The sequence below is a fragment of the Leptonychotes weddellii genome, chromosome 15 (assembly GCF_054177405.1).
Source record: "Leptonychotes weddellii isolate Sample4059 chromosome 15, ASM5417740v2, whole genome shotgun sequence".
NCBI classification, from domain to species: domain Eukaryota; kingdom Metazoa; phylum Chordata; class Mammalia; order Carnivora; family Phocidae; genus Leptonychotes; species Leptonychotes weddellii.
Genome location: NC_138383.1, coordinates 21,064,831 through 21,081,509, shown reverse-complemented (window position 1 = coordinate 21,081,509; position 16,679 = coordinate 21,064,831). Strand labels below are relative to the sequence as shown.

At 49.6% G+C, this 16,679-nt stretch overlaps 1 protein-coding gene across 4 annotated transcripts; it reads right to left on the bottom strand.

Annotated features, from left to right (window-relative positions):
• Nucleotides 1-4,466: 4,466 nt before the first annotated feature.
• On the bottom strand, nucleotides 4,467-13,359 carry SNX11 (sorting nexin 11). 4 transcript variants are annotated; one of them, XM_006739052.3, is made up of 8 exons: nucleotides 13,219-13,359; nucleotides 11,058-11,117; nucleotides 10,044-10,098; nucleotides 9,522-9,608; nucleotides 9,111-9,211; nucleotides 7,094-7,189; nucleotides 6,679-6,891; nucleotides 4,467-5,962 (listed from the first exon to the last, which is right to left on the bottom strand). In XM_006739052.3, exons 3-8 carry the CDS (start codon nucleotides 10,083-10,085, stop codon nucleotides 5,689-5,691), a joined length of 813 nt encoding a protein of 270 aa, XP_006739115.1. In that variant the 5' UTR covers nucleotides 10,086-10,098; nucleotides 11,058-11,117; nucleotides 13,219-13,359; the 3' UTR covers nucleotides 4,467-5,688. The 4 variants fall into 4 exon arrangements, with proteins under 4 accessions (XP_006739115.1, XP_081661270.1, XP_030890110.1 ...); XM_081805144.1 differs by lacking the exon at nucleotides 9,522-9,608 and having other exon boundaries at nucleotides 13,219-13,358; XM_031034250.2 differs by lacking the exon at nucleotides 11,058-11,117 and having other exon boundaries at nucleotides 13,219-13,324.
• Between the last annotated feature and the right edge of the window lie 3,320 nt (nucleotides 13,360-16,679).

Genomic DNA, 16,679 nt, shown 5'->3' with positions numbered 1-16,679 from the left:
AACCTGGCACTCCTGGGGCCTGACATTTGGGGCCAGATAACTTTATGTTGTTGGGGACATTGTGGGATGTTCAGCAACACCCCTGTTCTCTACCTACTAGATGCCCGTAGTACTCCCCCCACTCTCCCTCCCCCCCACCCCGTGCTGACCACCAAAGCTGTCTCCAGGCATTGCCAAGTGTCCCCTGGGAACAAAATCACCCCTGGTTGAACACCGATGTCTCGGGTCATTTGTTTGCTTAGGGCCAAGCACGGAGAAACTGCCCTACCTTCTAGAAGTCTGTGCTTTAGCCACTGGATTATAGCACTAGAGAGGAGCATACTGCTAGGTTGGGAAGACCCAGAGTAGAAAGGCCATGGATTCCTCAGGGTTTAACACCCGGCAAACCAACTGCCACGCTCCACAAGCACCTTAGAGAATCGTGGGCCTGCATAGCTGCAGATTTGCGCTACAAAAAAAGATGTTTTCAAATGAATAAGCCCAGAATTGCCGGTTTAGAGAGCTGCAGGCCAGCGAGTCCCTCACGTCTAGAGCTCTGTGGTTGCGATCCTTGTTTCCCTTTTCTGTAGCAGAAATCTAAAAGGGGAGCCCTGAAACTCTTGATCAGGACTGAGTGAAATGCCGTGTTCTGCTTCAGAGCAGGAGACCAGGGTCGTCGGCCCACGGAGAGGGCAGCAGCTGCCCCCGATAGGGGGCTCTGGTGCCCCATGCCTGGCAGGCACTGGGTCGGGCTGGTGCGGGGCTGACTGCAGCCGTCAGGCAGGACAGATGTCACCTCCCGGCAGCTATGGCCCGCCATCCTTCCTGCTCCTCCACGTTAGTTTTGAAGGGGAAGTTTTCCTATGCAAAGTAACTCCTAGGAGCTCTATCAAGAACCAAAAAAGTAAAAGCCAGCCAAAACCCACTGCCTTCTCAGGAGGCCAAGATAGGACGAGGGGTCCATTACCTTTGTTGGTTTTGCCTGCACGGGCCAGACAGCAAGGCCATTGCCGGCCCTGGTGCCAGCCAGAGCCCTGACGACGCTGCCTCCCATGGGCCCCGAATCCGAGGCACCTGGAAGGGTTATTAGCAGGATTGGAACTCATCCCTCTGCTGGGACTAGATCATAATTACAGTAATTTTCTAACAGAGCTGGGCAGTAGGACTGTTTAATCAGCATCCGACTCCCTTGTGCTCCCAGGCCTCATCACTCAAGGAGAGGAGTGGGATGGCTCTTAAAGAGACAGTGCCCGCCTTTCAGCGCTTCGAACAGATGTGCCCTAATTGGTAGAATATATCTAAGTCTCATAGCGTATAGCAGGCAGGTTGCATTGCCTCCAACAAACCGCCTCGGGCTCTCCCTATTCTGGGCCTTCTGCTCAAGGGACTTGGGTCAAGCTGCTGGTGGGCCTTGGCTTTCCACACCAACGTAGCCACCAGGGGAAGTACAGACCCAGGGCTAGAGCACTTATGGAAAGATCTAAACTAGCTGGCCCCTTCGAAATGGATGGTAGAAGGAAGAGGTGCTAGGCTGAAGGATGGAGGAAGGGACGTACAGCCACAGATAAGAAATTCTGGCTGGGGGCTTCCCATAATCCAAAGATTACAGAAGCATCTCATGTTCCTGCCCTTCGATCGGGTGGGGGGGGGACCCTTAAAGACTTTCGGGCAGTCTCTGAATTCTCACACTCTAGCTTTCCCATCTCTCCCTACGTATTATTCTTGCCCCTTTCACTGCTGAGTAAGTCTCCTTTGCCTCCTTTGCTGGTGGAAGTGGGCCAGCCCTCCCCTGAATGGACGGGAAGTAAAATTATTCACTTTGCTCATTTACTCAGGAGCAGTCTGTCTCCTAAAAAGCATGGCTGTTACCCTTTTGAGCATAAACTGTCCATGTTTTTTATTATATCTTGAGATTTGAGGTTCCAGCTTTCAACTCCAAATCTAGCCATTTCTAAGGCGGAACAGGTTCTTGCCAAGACGTTATTTCTCTAATAACATGCTAGGACTGGCCCCTGCTGACCTGTTGGTAAGTCAAGTGCATATTTGGTCTTTACAGCAGTTCCTGCAAGAGTTCTGTAGAGCGGGGAGTAAATGAGAAAAGGTGAATTGGGAGGCTCCCAAAGTGGGCTGAGGAAACCCTCAGGAAGGAAGGGATAGTGGTAAGGAGTATGGGAAGGGGGATGCTTCTCCACAATTCAAAGAAAGGTTACTTGAGCCAGGTGACATGCCCTCTACAGAGCTGAGTCCCTGCTGGCAGAGGGCTGCCCAGGAGGCTTGGCTTAGGATCCGTGCCCAGGCGGGCCTGAGGAAGTCACCATCCTGCACCTCGCTGCTTATCTGCTGGGCTTTAGCTGCGTCTCAGCTGGCAGCCTCCGCATAAATCAGCAGATGCTGCTCTAGTCCCTGACTGGATGGTCCTGTGGCCTCCGGGAGGCAGGCCAGGCACTGGTCTGTTTCCATCTCTACCTTCAACCCCACTTCACGTCCTCCTGGCCCACTGTCTTCCCCACACCTCAGGTGGGAAGAATATCCAGCAAGAGCTGAGGCATAGAAACAAATTCACAAAAATGGACCTAACTTAAAGTCCGATCAGACTGTGAAAGAGTCATGATCGCCTCCCAAACTCAGCTGCCGGAGAGGTGTCTAAGACGTGGTGGTGTGCATATAAGGAAGGAGCAGTCCGAAAACAGGACTGCAGAGGAGCTCGGATTTCTGAGAACTACTCTGAAAAGCTACAAGAGGAGAATTGTTTTTTTTTTTCCTTGAGTAGTAGTGGGTTTATTTTAGTTTAAAAAAAAATGGGGGGAGGAAACAAACAAACACCTCATCTTACAGAGCTGGGGAGGTAACTCACATGAATATATTCTCCCACCATCTAAAAATATGCTTTGTAGGGGCGCCTGGCTGGCTCAGTCGGTAGAGCACGTGACTCTTGATCTTGGGGTTGTGAGTTCGAGTTCCATGTCAGGGATAGAGTTTACTTGAAAAATAAACAAATACATACATTTTAAATGAATCAAAACATGCTTTTTAAAAACCATGCTCAGCTCAGCTTAGTTTCCTCAGCTAAAAAATGGGTGTAGTACTGGACTTGCACTCCTCACTGGCCACTGAGGTCAAGTAAAGTGAAGCAAACAAAGGAGACTTATCTTCAAACAAGACCTACCTCCCCCTACGTGTAACATGCACCCTTCCACCAAACAACATGAAACCCATGAGCAGGGGATCACTTATCCTGGGTAAGAAGAGACAACCAGACTTGGGCCACAAGTAGCCACCTGAAGTAGCAGTCAGGTGGTGACTCAATCAGGCACAGAACCCAGCTGGAACCTAAATCCTAACACAAAATACTTTTGTTCTACAAAAGCTGAGTGCAGCTCAGCCAGCCACTCTCCCTCTACAGAGGTGGTCGGCCATGGCGGCCAGCCCTTAGCACACACAGGGACAGAGCAAAACGTGAGCGGCCAATGGCACTGCCTGGATGGGGAGGGGAATTCGGCTTTGCTGTCTTCCCTGGAAACCAGGCCCGTGTTAGGAAAACTCTTCCCTTCTTAGGACATCTCCTCCCATGGCGCACACTCTCAACTGTGCACAAGACAGTGAGGGGGTGGTGCCTGGCCTTGGAGTAACTGAGCTGCTATTGTATGCACTGCTGGTAATGGATCATTAAAAAAGCCAGGAGTCAGAAAAATCGCATCCGTGTCTTTGAATGGCTCCTGCTGTCCCAGCAGCCTACCCTGCTGGCAGAACTAGCTGCTGAGCCCCAACTCCAGGAAGAAAAGGAGCGAACAGAAGAAGGCCAACCCGGCTTGCTGTTTTTTGGCTGAGTAGGGAATTGACACAGACCACCTCCGGCTCCTGTCTGGAAGTTTCGAGATCAGAGAGCTTCAGGCACAGCTGGGTTCACAGCTGCACCATTTGGAGCATTGGGCTCATTAATATTCATGAGTCATCCCCACCAATCGGCAGAGCGGATGCCATTAGCTCAGCATCTGTCGGGTTTTTGTGAGCGTTGTGGATGGAGTTTTTTTGTGGTTTTTTTTCCCCCCTTTTAAATGAACTTCTTTTGACATTTTGGATTTGCCTCTGTAGGTTTTCTCTCCTCGCCTTGCTCGGCTGCATCGTCTAAAGGAGAGGCCCAGGGGAGGCGGGCAGGGAAGAGGGAGGAGCCCCCGCCAGGGCTCCGCATCTGCCTGTTGACAAACTTTCCCTCCCAGCACCTGGGACCTCAGACAGGCTGCGAGGCCGCAAGCGGCAGCAGGTAAATTACACCTAACGAGGCTCGTGCCCGCGACGGTGCGGAGGGCCTGCCGCGGGCGCCGCGGACGGCGGCCCCTCCTCCGACCCCAGGCCGCTCGCCCCACGCGGGAGAGCCGCGCCCGGCCCTGCCCCCCACGCTGGTAAATTCGTGATTTATGAAAGCAACTCCCGCCAGCGCTCGCACCCCCTCCTCGGCTACAGCTTGTTAGGCACAAATGGCAATAAGAGCCTTAAATACTTGGATTTTATTTCAGGCCAAAGCCCCTCGACTCCGATCGCAAGGCCAGGACAGGCCCACCAAGAGGCGGGGAGGGAAAGAGCCCACAGCCGGGGCGGGGGGGCGCGAGAGGGGGAGAGCCACCCGCCGTCGGAGTGCAAAGGCGCAGAGAGCACGCAGAGAGCACGCAGAGCGGCCGCTGGCTGGGGCTCTCGGTGGAGAGGAATTAGGGCAGCGGGAGGGCAGAATGCCTCATTGTCTGAAGGCGTGTCGTTGCTCATCTCCATCCCCAGAGCCCTCTCTCCAGGCACAAAGCCCTTGCGCCCCATTGGACTGAACATACGGCCTCCCTGCCACACAGCAGAGCGACACTGTGGGAGCTGAAGCCCTGGGGGCAGGGGGCTGTTACTAAGGGAGAAGAGCAGGATTCAAAAAAGAAAGGAAGGAACCCAGGCCAACCCTGCAGAAAAGACCGTCAGGTCTGGGCTTTTATAGCCAGAGGAGACGGTGACAGCCCTAGACAGCCTTTTCTAAAACAAAGCCCCTCCCCCCCCGGGGGTGTTGCCTTTCCTCTGGCTTCCACCGGGTCTCGGGTCTCTTCCAGGGACCGCCGTGAACCACGTCCTGGGCCTCGGGCTCCTCACACCAGGCTGAGGGCTGGGGAGGGGCGGAACCCGCAGCCGTCAGTGGTATTCGGGAAGGAAAAGCAAGGAGGTTGGGAGAACATTCACCACCCTGGCCACAAAAGGAGGGAGGCAAGAGGCCAGCCTCCCAGAAACAAAGTGCTCCAAGGGCTGCAGCAAAAACCCAGCCAGTGGGAATACAACTACACAAGCATTTCTGTTGGGTCAGTATTCAATAGGACAGCTTCAAAGTGGTCACTTGCAGGGCCCCCCAAACCAGTCAACCTGAGGCAATGCTCCCGGGCCCATTAACAAACATCTAAAGAAACTCAGCTCCCAGGAGAGTAAATATACCCCATATTCCTGTGCAAAGCCAACAGCCCACAGGCCTTATGCCTAACTTACAACTGTCCAGTGTTTAATCCTATGGAGGAAACTTGAGGAGTTGTGGTGACCAACCTCTGTGCCACCAACCTGAGCAGAGGTGACCATAAGACACTAAGTGGCCCAGCCTCCCCAACACCTACCCTGCACCCCCTCCCACCCCAGCAAGGCTCCTTGCCGGAATCTTCTCTGCCTCAGAGCAGAACCCAGCGCTCGGACCAGAGCTCATTTTTCTAAAACCCTTTCTAACTGCCCAGGGTCCAAAGGCACAGCATGGTCCCCTCCCACAGCCCTCCTCACAGGCTGAGGAGCAGAGGTTTCCTCCTCAGGTCTTGCAAAATCACAGCATGATGGTGAGGGTGAGGGTGGTAGAGGGGGGCTTTCCAAGGAAGGAGCTTCACAGTCAACAACGGGAGCCCACACCTCGAAATGGTCCTTTTCTTCCCTGGGAGGTGGTGAGGGAGAGCTCCTTCTGCCCGATCTTGGAAGAAAGCAGCAACTGGAAAAGAATGGGAAAGGAACAAAAAGGGCATGAACAGATAGATAAAAATCAATGGATAAGCCCAGTGAACAAACCAACAAAAGGCGGTATGGCCATACAGATGGACTATCATTTGGCCACAAAAAGGAAGGAAGTGCTGATAGGCACTACAGTATGGATGAACCTTGAAAACATGCTGAGGGAAAGAAGCTCATCACAAACAACCACACATCATATGACTCCACTTGTGTGAAATGTCCAGAAGAGGCAAATCCATAGACACAGAAAGTAGATCAGTGATCACCAGGGGTTAGGAATTGGGGAAAATGGGGTGTCACTGCTGATGGGTACAAGGTTTCTTTGGGGGTGATAAAAATTGGGGTTCTAAGTTAAAAACTATTGAATTGTACATTTCAAGGGTGAATTTTATGGTATGTAAATTATATCTCAATAAAGTTGTTACTTTAAAATAGAGAGGGGAGAGAAATAAAGAACAAGCGAGACTTCTTTTCCCCAGGTTTCAGCGGGAGAGCCGGCTACCCAGGTTCGGGCTAACCCAGATGCTCAGGCCCCGGCGCATGAGAGGAGAGAACCATGCACAGGGAGGACGAGGCCTCTTCTGAGAGCCTACAACGCTGTGACGGTACTTCCTCTGTTAAGCGGACACCTCACTGGCCCAGGTGACAGTAATCCTAGCCCTCAGTGCCTCAAAAAAAAGAGGGAGCTCCAGTTACCTCTTCGACTGGTCTCCTTTAGCCAGGTGAGAGGAGCCCTGCCTTTCTTCCTGGACCCAGCCACAGTTTGACATAGCGTAGTGGAGAATGGCATCAGAAACGGTCATGGTGCTTTGGCCCTGGACACAGGCTTCTATCTCGGGCACCGAGAGCTGGCTTTGCAGGAAGAGGTGTAACTGGCTGTCTGAGAGGAGGACCACACTCTGCAGGACCCTGGGGCAAACACAGGGGTACAGCACAGACTCACCCTGAGCAGCTGCTCTCCCCAGACCCCCCCCCCACAAAGGGCTTCTGGCTTGAGCGGGCGCTGAAGGCATGCGGGTGCCTGTCTGTTCCAAGGGGCCATCCTGCCCAGCACCTTCCCCCTCCCCGCCCGCACCCAGGAGGCAGGTGCTAGCCCACCCCATCTACTCACTTTTCCAGGAAGTGCTGCAGACCCTGTCGCCGCTTCTCAATGAACTCATCTGAGCTGCCAAAGAAGGTTGACTTCCCAGGAAGTTCAGGTACAGGCCTATGGGGTCACATAATGTAACACCCAAGATAAGTGCGACATTAAAGACAGTCATTCCACCCCTTGATCAAGGAAATCCCCTAAAAGGAGGCACAAATCAAAACAAATAGCTTTTAATAAGGTGGGGGGGGGCAAGGCTAATACTGACTGCAGGCCCCATGTCAGCCACCGTGCTAAATGTTTACAAACCTTATTTCATTTACTCCTCCCAAAAACCCTATGAAAAACCTATTGATGTCCCCATTTCAGGAGTAAGGAGATAGAATCAGAGAAGTTAAGTAAATTTCACAGTGTCACACAGCTAGTAACCAGCAGAGCTGGTATCTGAACCATGTCTGTGACTTCAAAACTCTACTGCTGCTAAACTACACTGTTTACAAAACCCACTCCCGCCATCAGCTCTTATTTTAAAAATGGAGAAACTTGGACATGGAGGCATGAAGCATGCTGAGTCCCTGTGTGTAAATCAAGACTAGCTCCTCCAATCCAAGAAGGCCACATGCTTAGAATTTTTTTTTTTAAGATTTTATTTATTTATTTATCTATTTAGAGGGAACATGAGCGGGAGCGGGGGCGGGGGCGGGGGAGGCCTAGGGAGAGGGAGAGAGAATCTCAAGCGGAGTCCGCACTGAGCCAACCCGGGGCTCAATCTCATGACCCTGAGAGCATGACCTGAATGGAAATCAAGAGTCGGATGCTTAACCCACTGAACCACCCAGGCACCCCTCACAATGCTTTGAATTTTCTAAAAGTAGTTGAGTTGCAGCAAGGCATCCACAAACTCTTTCAATCTTCCTAGCTTCTATTATGAACACATTTTTTTAAAAAAACAACAGGCCAGGGGCGCCCGGGTGGCTCAGTTGGTTAAGTGTCTGACTCTTGATTTCAGCTCAGGTCATGATCTCAGGGTCCTGAGATTGAGCCCCGGCTCAGGCTCTGCACTGAGTGTGGAGCCTGCTTAAGATTCTCTCTCTCCCCCTCTCCTTCTGTCTCTCCCCAACTGTTCACGCTGCCTCTCTCTCTCTCTCACCAAAAAAAACCCAAACAGGCCAGGGTGCCTGGGTGGCTCAGTCCATTAAGCATCCAACTCTTATCTCAGCTGGGGTCATGGTCTCAGGGTTGTGAGATCAAGCCCCACATTCAGCTCTGAGTTGAGCATGAGGCCTGCTTGGAATTCTCTCTCTCTCCCCACCCCCCGCCCCTCCCCTCCAGCTCACACTCTCTAAAAAAGCAAAACAAAACAAACAAACAAACAAACAAAAATAGGCCAGGCAAGAGAATGCAGGATCTGTCAGAAGTTCCAACTGGCTGTGAGGGCCTGACCCTTGACGGCGGCCTCATCAGTCCTACATGTTAACTAACTGGCTAGGTCACCCACAGGCCCCCTGTTCCCAGAGCATTCAGTGACTGTCTGCAACGGAATCACTGTTCTACATTGTCTCCAGTTTAGGACTTATTTGGAGTGGTGTAACTGAGGAGTGAACAATACTGCTTTTCCTAAGGCTTTCAGTCTGTTATGTCTCTGGGAAAAAGTCTCTGCATAAAAAGAAAAAAAATTAACATGTTGTATTACATGTCAAACAGACAGGAACACCACGGGTCACAAAGGTCCAGGTGCTAACAAGTTTCTGATCACGAGTGATACGCACATATAAAATGCTAGCAGTACATTTGTGTAGCCCTAGATGAATATGCGTATAAAAAATGAAAAGTATTTTTGATATTTGTATGACTTTGTTAAGTCAAAATACTACAGCTCTGTTTTTATTTTTTCCACTGACTTGAAAACATAATTTAAGAACACATTTCTCTCCTAAGTGCCTGACATGTTGCCAAGTTTTCTTTATTGTAAACTCTGGTTCTCATGTACGTGCCTAAAAAGCCAGTCTCAGACCCAAGAAAGAAGCAGAAGCAAACTCACACCAAACCAGCATTTCTCTGTAGCTGCTTCCTCAGCCACACAAACTCACGGTAGCGGCGACGCACACAGGACGTCTTGGCAGTAAAGGCCTTGCTGTTGGTCTACAGGAGGAATTACGTGAAAAAGAAAAAAAAAAAAAAAAAAAACCCAAGTAGAAAAAGACCAGGTTCACTCCCCCCTCATCACGCTCACAGAGGATCCAAGCCACCAGGCCACAGTGCCGAGCCGAGGCTCCAGCTAGAGCCCGGGGCCGGCAGGCAGTTCCCGCTGTGGTCCCGCAGGCCCCAAGCTCAGTCCTCTCCTGCCTCCTCTTCAGTCTCAGGACTGTCACATCCACAAACAGGTTCCGCCTCCGCACTAGCCCTGAGCCCCGGCGGGGGTTGACCCCAATATAAAGTCTGATGCACTTACGTGGAGAAATATCTTATAATCCACATAAGAATTCCAGGAGCCCTCATTCTGCACGCGGGGGTCCTGCACACGCACAGTGATCACCTCCTGGAGGTAAGAAAGGCTCCTTCAGCTCAGCCACAAGGTGAGGAAGCTCTGACATCACAGGCTGCCAGACTCTTTCCGGTCGGCACCGACCTTCACTCATGCAGCCCTTCAATCCAACAAGTATTTACGGACCGCCCACTGTGTGTCAGACACTGCTCTGAGGCACTCGGGGTAGAACATGAACGAGAGACAAAAACCCTTGCCCTCGTGAATCAGACATCAGCTGCATCCCAACGAATGGAAAAGTTAGTCAAAATGGACCCTTATTTCCCAGGAATGGCTTTACTATGGATTTCCTTCTCCTGCCTTTATTCTGAGCTCATCGGAACCCCCAAGGTATTACTGTCATTAAAATACCATGGAGCAATGATTGGCGTTTTTCCCCAAATCCCGTCAAACTTTTACCCACCTGTTTCCTGAAGACCACACGCTTACCTCCTGCTCTTGGTTTTCCAACATCCTACACCAAAAGCCCATTGGAAGAAAACATCTGATGGGGGACAGAGGACAGGGGAACAATCATGGTTAGCATGCTTCTATTCTTATCACTCTTTATCAAGAAAAATTTTCATTGACCCCCCCTCGGGAAAACCCAGCCACCTTTTTTTGTTGTTTTTGTGTAAAACTTAAGAGGAAGCAAAAAAATCCCCCTGTCTTAGCCCAGTGCCAAGCTAAAAGCCCCGGGGGATTTGCCTCCCTTCGCAGACCACAGCCTGGACCCTTAACCAGGCTACCTCCAGCCAAAGCATGTTTGGGTCTATGCAGCGTTCACCTCAGGCAGCCGGAACAGGCAAGTTGGGTTGTCAGACCTTTCTGCAGGAGCACTGCAGGGGAAAGCAGCTGTCTTGTGGCCACACAACACGCCTCTGCAAGTGAGCCTGACAGCACCCCCTCCTGGCGGTTTAGAGACCACCAAGCCCCATAAACACCCATGCTCTGAAGTCTCTCTTTGTCTTGCTAACCAGTCGGCTACCCGGGGGGTAAATCATAGAGCTGGAGAGCGCCGGGAGCACCTGAGTGGGTTGCCCGGTTGCGACCTTCCCTTACCTAATCTGTTCTCCGGAACCCAAGCCAACGGTTCCAATCATTTCCTCTCTCGACATGCTATCCGGTTTGTACCTCTGCCCAAGCACCCCACAGCTGCACGGGTCGGCTCGGGATGTTTTCCGCTCCTTTGTAAAGATTCATTAAAGCCTAAGCCCGATTTCCCCCAATGTGGCCGTTTACATGTGCAGCAACATCGCCCACTTCGACAAGGGGATCATGAAGCCTCCAGCACAGGGTTACTCCAGTCCAAAGGGGCCCATGATGTCACCTTCTGTTAAAATACAGCACTAATCTTGTTACTCCTAGAACCACTCAAACAGCATCCACCCTGGCGGCCGCCTCCACCCCCTTCTCCTCTCTTAAGAGCGGAACAATAAGGTTTAATTTCCCTTTCCAATTTACCTTGAAATGAAAACTGACTTCAGCCAATATGTACTGCCAACAAATGATCCAGGCTGGCTCCTGGGAAAACAAGACTATCTCGAAGCTCTCCCTTACCTCCCCCTATGCCCATTCACACACCCACTCATTTTTACAGTCCTACAATTAATTTTAAACACATTCTCTTATTAGTTCTGCCTTACCATTAGAACAGTGTGTAATGAGTTCCCTTCTATTTTATGTTTTGCTAACACAAGGCTAACGTTTCAAGAGAAGGGGAACTCATTTACACCAAAAAATTAGCAGAGCAAACAGCTTTCCCAATCCTTTCCAGTATACCGGAAGATCTCTCCACACATAGCCACTGCACACAGAGACAAAACTGCATGGTGGATGACGGGACTGGGCTACACCGTTGAGCAAACCAGAGGTTTTATGACTGCGATGCCATCTTTGTACTTTTGCTGACAATTTGATTTTTCATCTGATGAAGGAACCTTCACAAAGGGGTCCTGAACTGAAAGGAAATTCCAATTCCTTAACAACCAATCTGTAACATCCCCGATGTAAGCAATCAAATGACTGTGACCAAAAAGAACAGGCCGACTCATGAACAATTAACCTCCTCAGATTAAAAAAATTTTTTTTTTCTCTTCTCTTTTCAGGCATTTGGTAAATTGCCAGCACAGGAGCAGACAGTTAAATATTCTGACGTGTCTTTTCACAAAAGTAACGATGGGCAAGATGACAAGGAAATCAGAGTCATCCACACACTCAGTGGAGCTCACACATCTCCTGTGCCTTCAAAGGTTTGCCAAATTCAGGACCATAATTTAGTGACTAAGTGGCCATCATTCTCAGGTTCAAGAAGAGTGTGTCTAGGGCCCTGAACCACCTCCAAGCGTAAGTTCCTCTCCTTTCCTTTGAGGCTAAAACCACTTAGAAAAAATAGCTATAAACTGGCTTTAATAAACTGGCTTAAAAAAAAAAAAATCCTAGCAGCCCCCCCTCCGCCCAAGATGCTGTAAACTTAAATCTAAGTTTAAAGAGCACTAACAAAATTTCCACTCTAACTTTGCCTTAAAAACATTGGACACTGGAACAAATACAAAAACCTAGACTCCAAGTCGTAATTTCTAGCAATTACCATTCTCCATCAGCTTCCTCCACATAAATGCCACTCCCCAGGAGGAAATGAAGCTCAGTTTTGCCGGTGGAGGGGAAAAAGGAAGTTCCTCAAGTTAGCTCGTGATCTGGGAGATGGATCCCCGTCATTCAAATAAGGATAAGTCAGCAATCCTCTCAGCTATGTATGTATGCATCTCACTCTGCAGTAACTACATTTCCTGGGTCCTTTCAATCACATCTGAAGCTTCCTTTACTTTCTCCACCTATACCACCACCAATCTCTCTGGGAAGAACCCAGTTGTTTGCTTTTTACAAAGCAGATTCCTTGTAAGGTTTTCCTGTGTCCTAACAATTCAAGGTAGCAATTCAGGCTTTCGCACCACCATTTTCACTCCCATTTAAACTACTTCAAAAAGACACGTTGAAAAACAAATAGGGTGATAAAAGTGTATTGAGCCACCAAGACTCCTATCCCTTCTTACTCATTCTTGAACCCTTGGAGACTGATGCCAACTCAAAAAGCTCTCCTTCTTAAACACCCACAGGCGGTAGAGGATGCTCCCTTTTCTGACCAAGTTCTGTATGTTCCCAACCAAGCAGCTCCGCTCCATCCTTCTGTCCGTCTGTAACTTGCCACTCCTTACACTTGGGAGGTAAATTATAAAGGCGACCACAATCTAGCACAAGAGCCCGCCTCTGTCCCGAAAAATACCTGTCGTTACCCCTAGCCCTAGCCGTTTCGGTAAATGTTGCCAAACTCTGGTCACTCCACCTCCATTCTCCACGAACTAGGAGCAAAAGGGCCCCACGACCCTTCTTCTCCTTTGACTATTAAGCTTAGGGAGTGGAAAGGAAAGATGCTTTATACTTTAAAAACAAATGAAAAAGCCGGGTTTCCTTCCTTGGATCCGGAGCAAGCCCCCGCCTTCATCCCGGGAGGCGAGACAGCCTCTTCCCTAAGATGTCAAGCGAGATCCCCACGCACAAACGCCACTCCTGACGCTCAAGCCTCGCTTGAGAGGAGCACCCACTCCCCGCGCCCACGACCCCTCACCTGAGAGCAGCACCCACTCCCCACAGCGACACCGCCAGCGCCGCACCATATAGCCAGAATCTTGGCTTCTCCTTCCGGGTGAGTGGCCGGTGCCCCGGTGCACGACGGGAGAAGGCTCCCAGCCACGCCAATGCCCGGGGCCCAGGACGCCCCGCCCCTGCAGGCCCGAGCTCTTAGTGGAGATCCCGGCTTCGGAGACGCTGCGTTTGGCCCCGCCCAGGCCCTGGCCCGGAGTCGGGATCCCCTAAGACTCACTTGGGACCCTGGAGGGTGGACGCGGGAGAGGAGCCGAGAATGGGCTCTGACGGCCAATCCGGAGCCGTGTCCCGCCCATCGTTGTCAGGCCCAGCCAATCAGGCCCAGGGAGGGTTATTAAAGGTCCAAAGGAGGGTCTCCGAGGCCGAGAGGTGTCAGGAGGCTGTCTCCGGTATTTGTCTGGCCGAGGGCCATCCGGAATGTAGGAGGATCGGAGAAGAAGACGCCCACGTTCCTAGAGATTCGCAAAGTGCCGAGAGCTTCCCCATTTGAACCCCGTGGGTTGCAGTTCCCTCGCGGAGTTATCGAAGGCGTCCCAACTCACGTTCGTAAAACCACAGATTGTCACAGCGAAAACCGAACTGCGATGGCCCAACAAACACCGGATTCACTCGCGGAAACAAGTCCAAAGAAGGATCGTGCAGCTAGTTAGGGAAAAGAAAATACGTTGAATATGATGTTTTTATGTTGTTGAAACGTCTTTTACAACCTGTTAAAAGATCATTGTTGCAAAGATACTATCAAGGAAAAAGTCAGGGTCACAAAACACAAGCTCTGGGGTTAGGTGGCCTGACTACAATACCCAGCACTGCACTGGGCCGTGGGGCTTTAAACTGATCTTAAAGCTTTGTAAATCTTAGCCTCCTCATCTGTAGAATGGAGAATATTGTACAGTCTCAAAGCAGAGTTTCTCAAACCTTTTAGTCTCAGGATCCCTTTACATTTTTTTTTTTTTTAAGTAAATTATACACCCAACCTGGGGCTGGAACTCCACCCCAAGATCAAGAGTCGTATGCCCTAAGGATTCAACCAGCCAGGCGCCCCCCACATTCTTAAAAATTAAGAGTGTTTGTTTAGGGGCGCCCGGGGGGGTCTGTCCGTTAAGCGTCTGTCTTTGGCTCAGGTCATGGCTAAGGTCATGATCTCAGGTCTTGGGATTGAGTCCCAAATCGGGCTACCCGCTCAGCGGGGAGTCTGCTTCTCCCTCTCCTTCTGCCCTTCTCCCCCCACCCCCAGCTCAATGTGCACGCTCTCTCTTTCTCAAAAAAAAAAAAAAACAAAACACAGAGAGACTGTTTATGTGGGATATTCACCAAATTAAAAATTAAAATTGAGAAATTAAAAAGCATGTATTAATTCACCTAAATTAATAATAAATCAATACATTTTAATATATTTTATGAAATATAACTGCACCTTCCCCCTCAAAATTAGTAGAGTGGAGATGCACTACAATTTTGCAAATCTCTTTAATGTCTGGCTTAATAGAAGACAGCTGGAGTCTCATATTTGCCTCCCCATTCTCTCTGGTTTGCTGTTATTTTGGTCTAGGAAATGAAGAAAATCCGGTCTCACAGATACATAGTTAGAAAAGGAAGCGGTATTTTTAGCCAATAATTGTGGATACTTTAAGATACTAGCAAAACTCAACAAATGGTAATTTTTTTTTTTTTTTGGAGAGAGAGAGAGAGAGGCAGAGAGGGAATCCCAAGCAGGCTCCACACCCAGCACGAGCCCAAGGAGGGGTTCCATCTCACAACCCTGAGATCATGACCTGAGCGGAAATCAAGACTCAGACGCTTAAGGACTGAGCCACCCAGGTGCCCCAATTTCTTAAAGATTAGCAGCCTAGGCACCTCAGTCCATTAAGCGTCTGACTTTGGCTCAGGTCATGATCTCAGGGCCCTCGGATTGATCCCTGAATGGGCTCCCAGCTGAATGAGTAGTCGGCTTCTCCGTCTCCCACTGCCCCGCCCCCTCCCCCTGCTCATGTGCATGCTTGGGCTCTCTCTTAAATCAATCAATCAAAAAATCTAAAAAAAAAAGATTACTTGCAATAGGGAATCCGAAACCACTTGGAAAATACTGGTTTACTGAATTATGCGGACCTTCCAAATATTGATGAATTTCACTACACAACATAAAAAAATCACATTTATTATAATCATCATTGATCTCAACAGGAAAATCCTGGGAAGCTGTCAAGCTCATTTTGGTGGATACCACCTTTTCCAAAATTGCAATATTTTTCTTGAAAGCTCAAATTTTGGGGTGCCTGGGTGGCTCAGCCGGTTAGGTGTCTGACTTTGGGTCATGATCTCAGGCCCCTGAGTTGGAGCCCCAAGCCTGGCTCCCTGCTTAGTGGAGAGGCTTCTTCTCCCTCTCCTTCGGCCCCTACCCCCTACCTGTTCTCTCTGGCTCTCTGTGTCACTCTCAAATAAAGAAAGAATCCTTAAAAAAAGAAAAAGCTCAAATTTTATCATTGACAAAATACTTGTAAGCCATTTTTCCTTGAAGTGTCAGGCTCCTTCCATTCAAATAGTCAAGTCTGAATAACCACAGTTTCCCTATCATTCTTTCAAACAAAAATGGTGTTCTAAAACCCACAGCCATACCATCTTGAACACCCCTGATCTCAGAAACTAAGCAGGGTCAGCCCTGGTTAATACTTAGATGGGAAAAATGGTGTTCTATGAAAAAATGCAGCCAGTTCAGCTCACACATCTCTATCACACAACTATATACGTCAGTAAGCAGCAGAAGTGTTTTATGTACCTCTCCTATTTCATTACACAGAACATTTAAAAGAAGTATACTCCAGAAGAGAGATTTCACAGAATTAATAATTTGTACTGCTTCATAAAGGATAGTCTTAAGTGGAAGTGGCTTTCTTTTTTTAAGATTTTTTTTTTTTTAGACTTTTTTTTTAAAGATTTTATTTGTTTGACAGAGAGAGAGAGAGAGAGACAGCAAGAGAGGGAACACAAGCAGGGGGAGTGGGAGAGGGAGAAGCAGGCTTCCGGCAGAGCAGGGAGCCCGATGCGGGGCTCAATCCCAGGACCCTGGGATCATGACCTGAGCTGAAGGCAGATGCTTAATGACTGAGCCACCCAGGTGCCCCTTAAAGATTTTATTTTTAAGTAATCTTTACACCCAATGTGGACCTCGAACTCACAACCCTGAGATCGAGTCACATGCTCTACTGACTGAGCCAACCAGGCACCCCGAAGTGACTTCTTAATTCTTTTATTGCATAGGCATGGCAGGGAAGAATAGGATGACTCTAGCACCAGCTGGTGCTGTGCTGCCCTGATTGACACTAAGGTGCCAGCAATTTCACCCACCGTCGCCTTTGCACCATCAGTGAAAATATAAACACAGTGAAAAAGAGCAAATCATCTCTTAATATTATCATGAAAATAGTT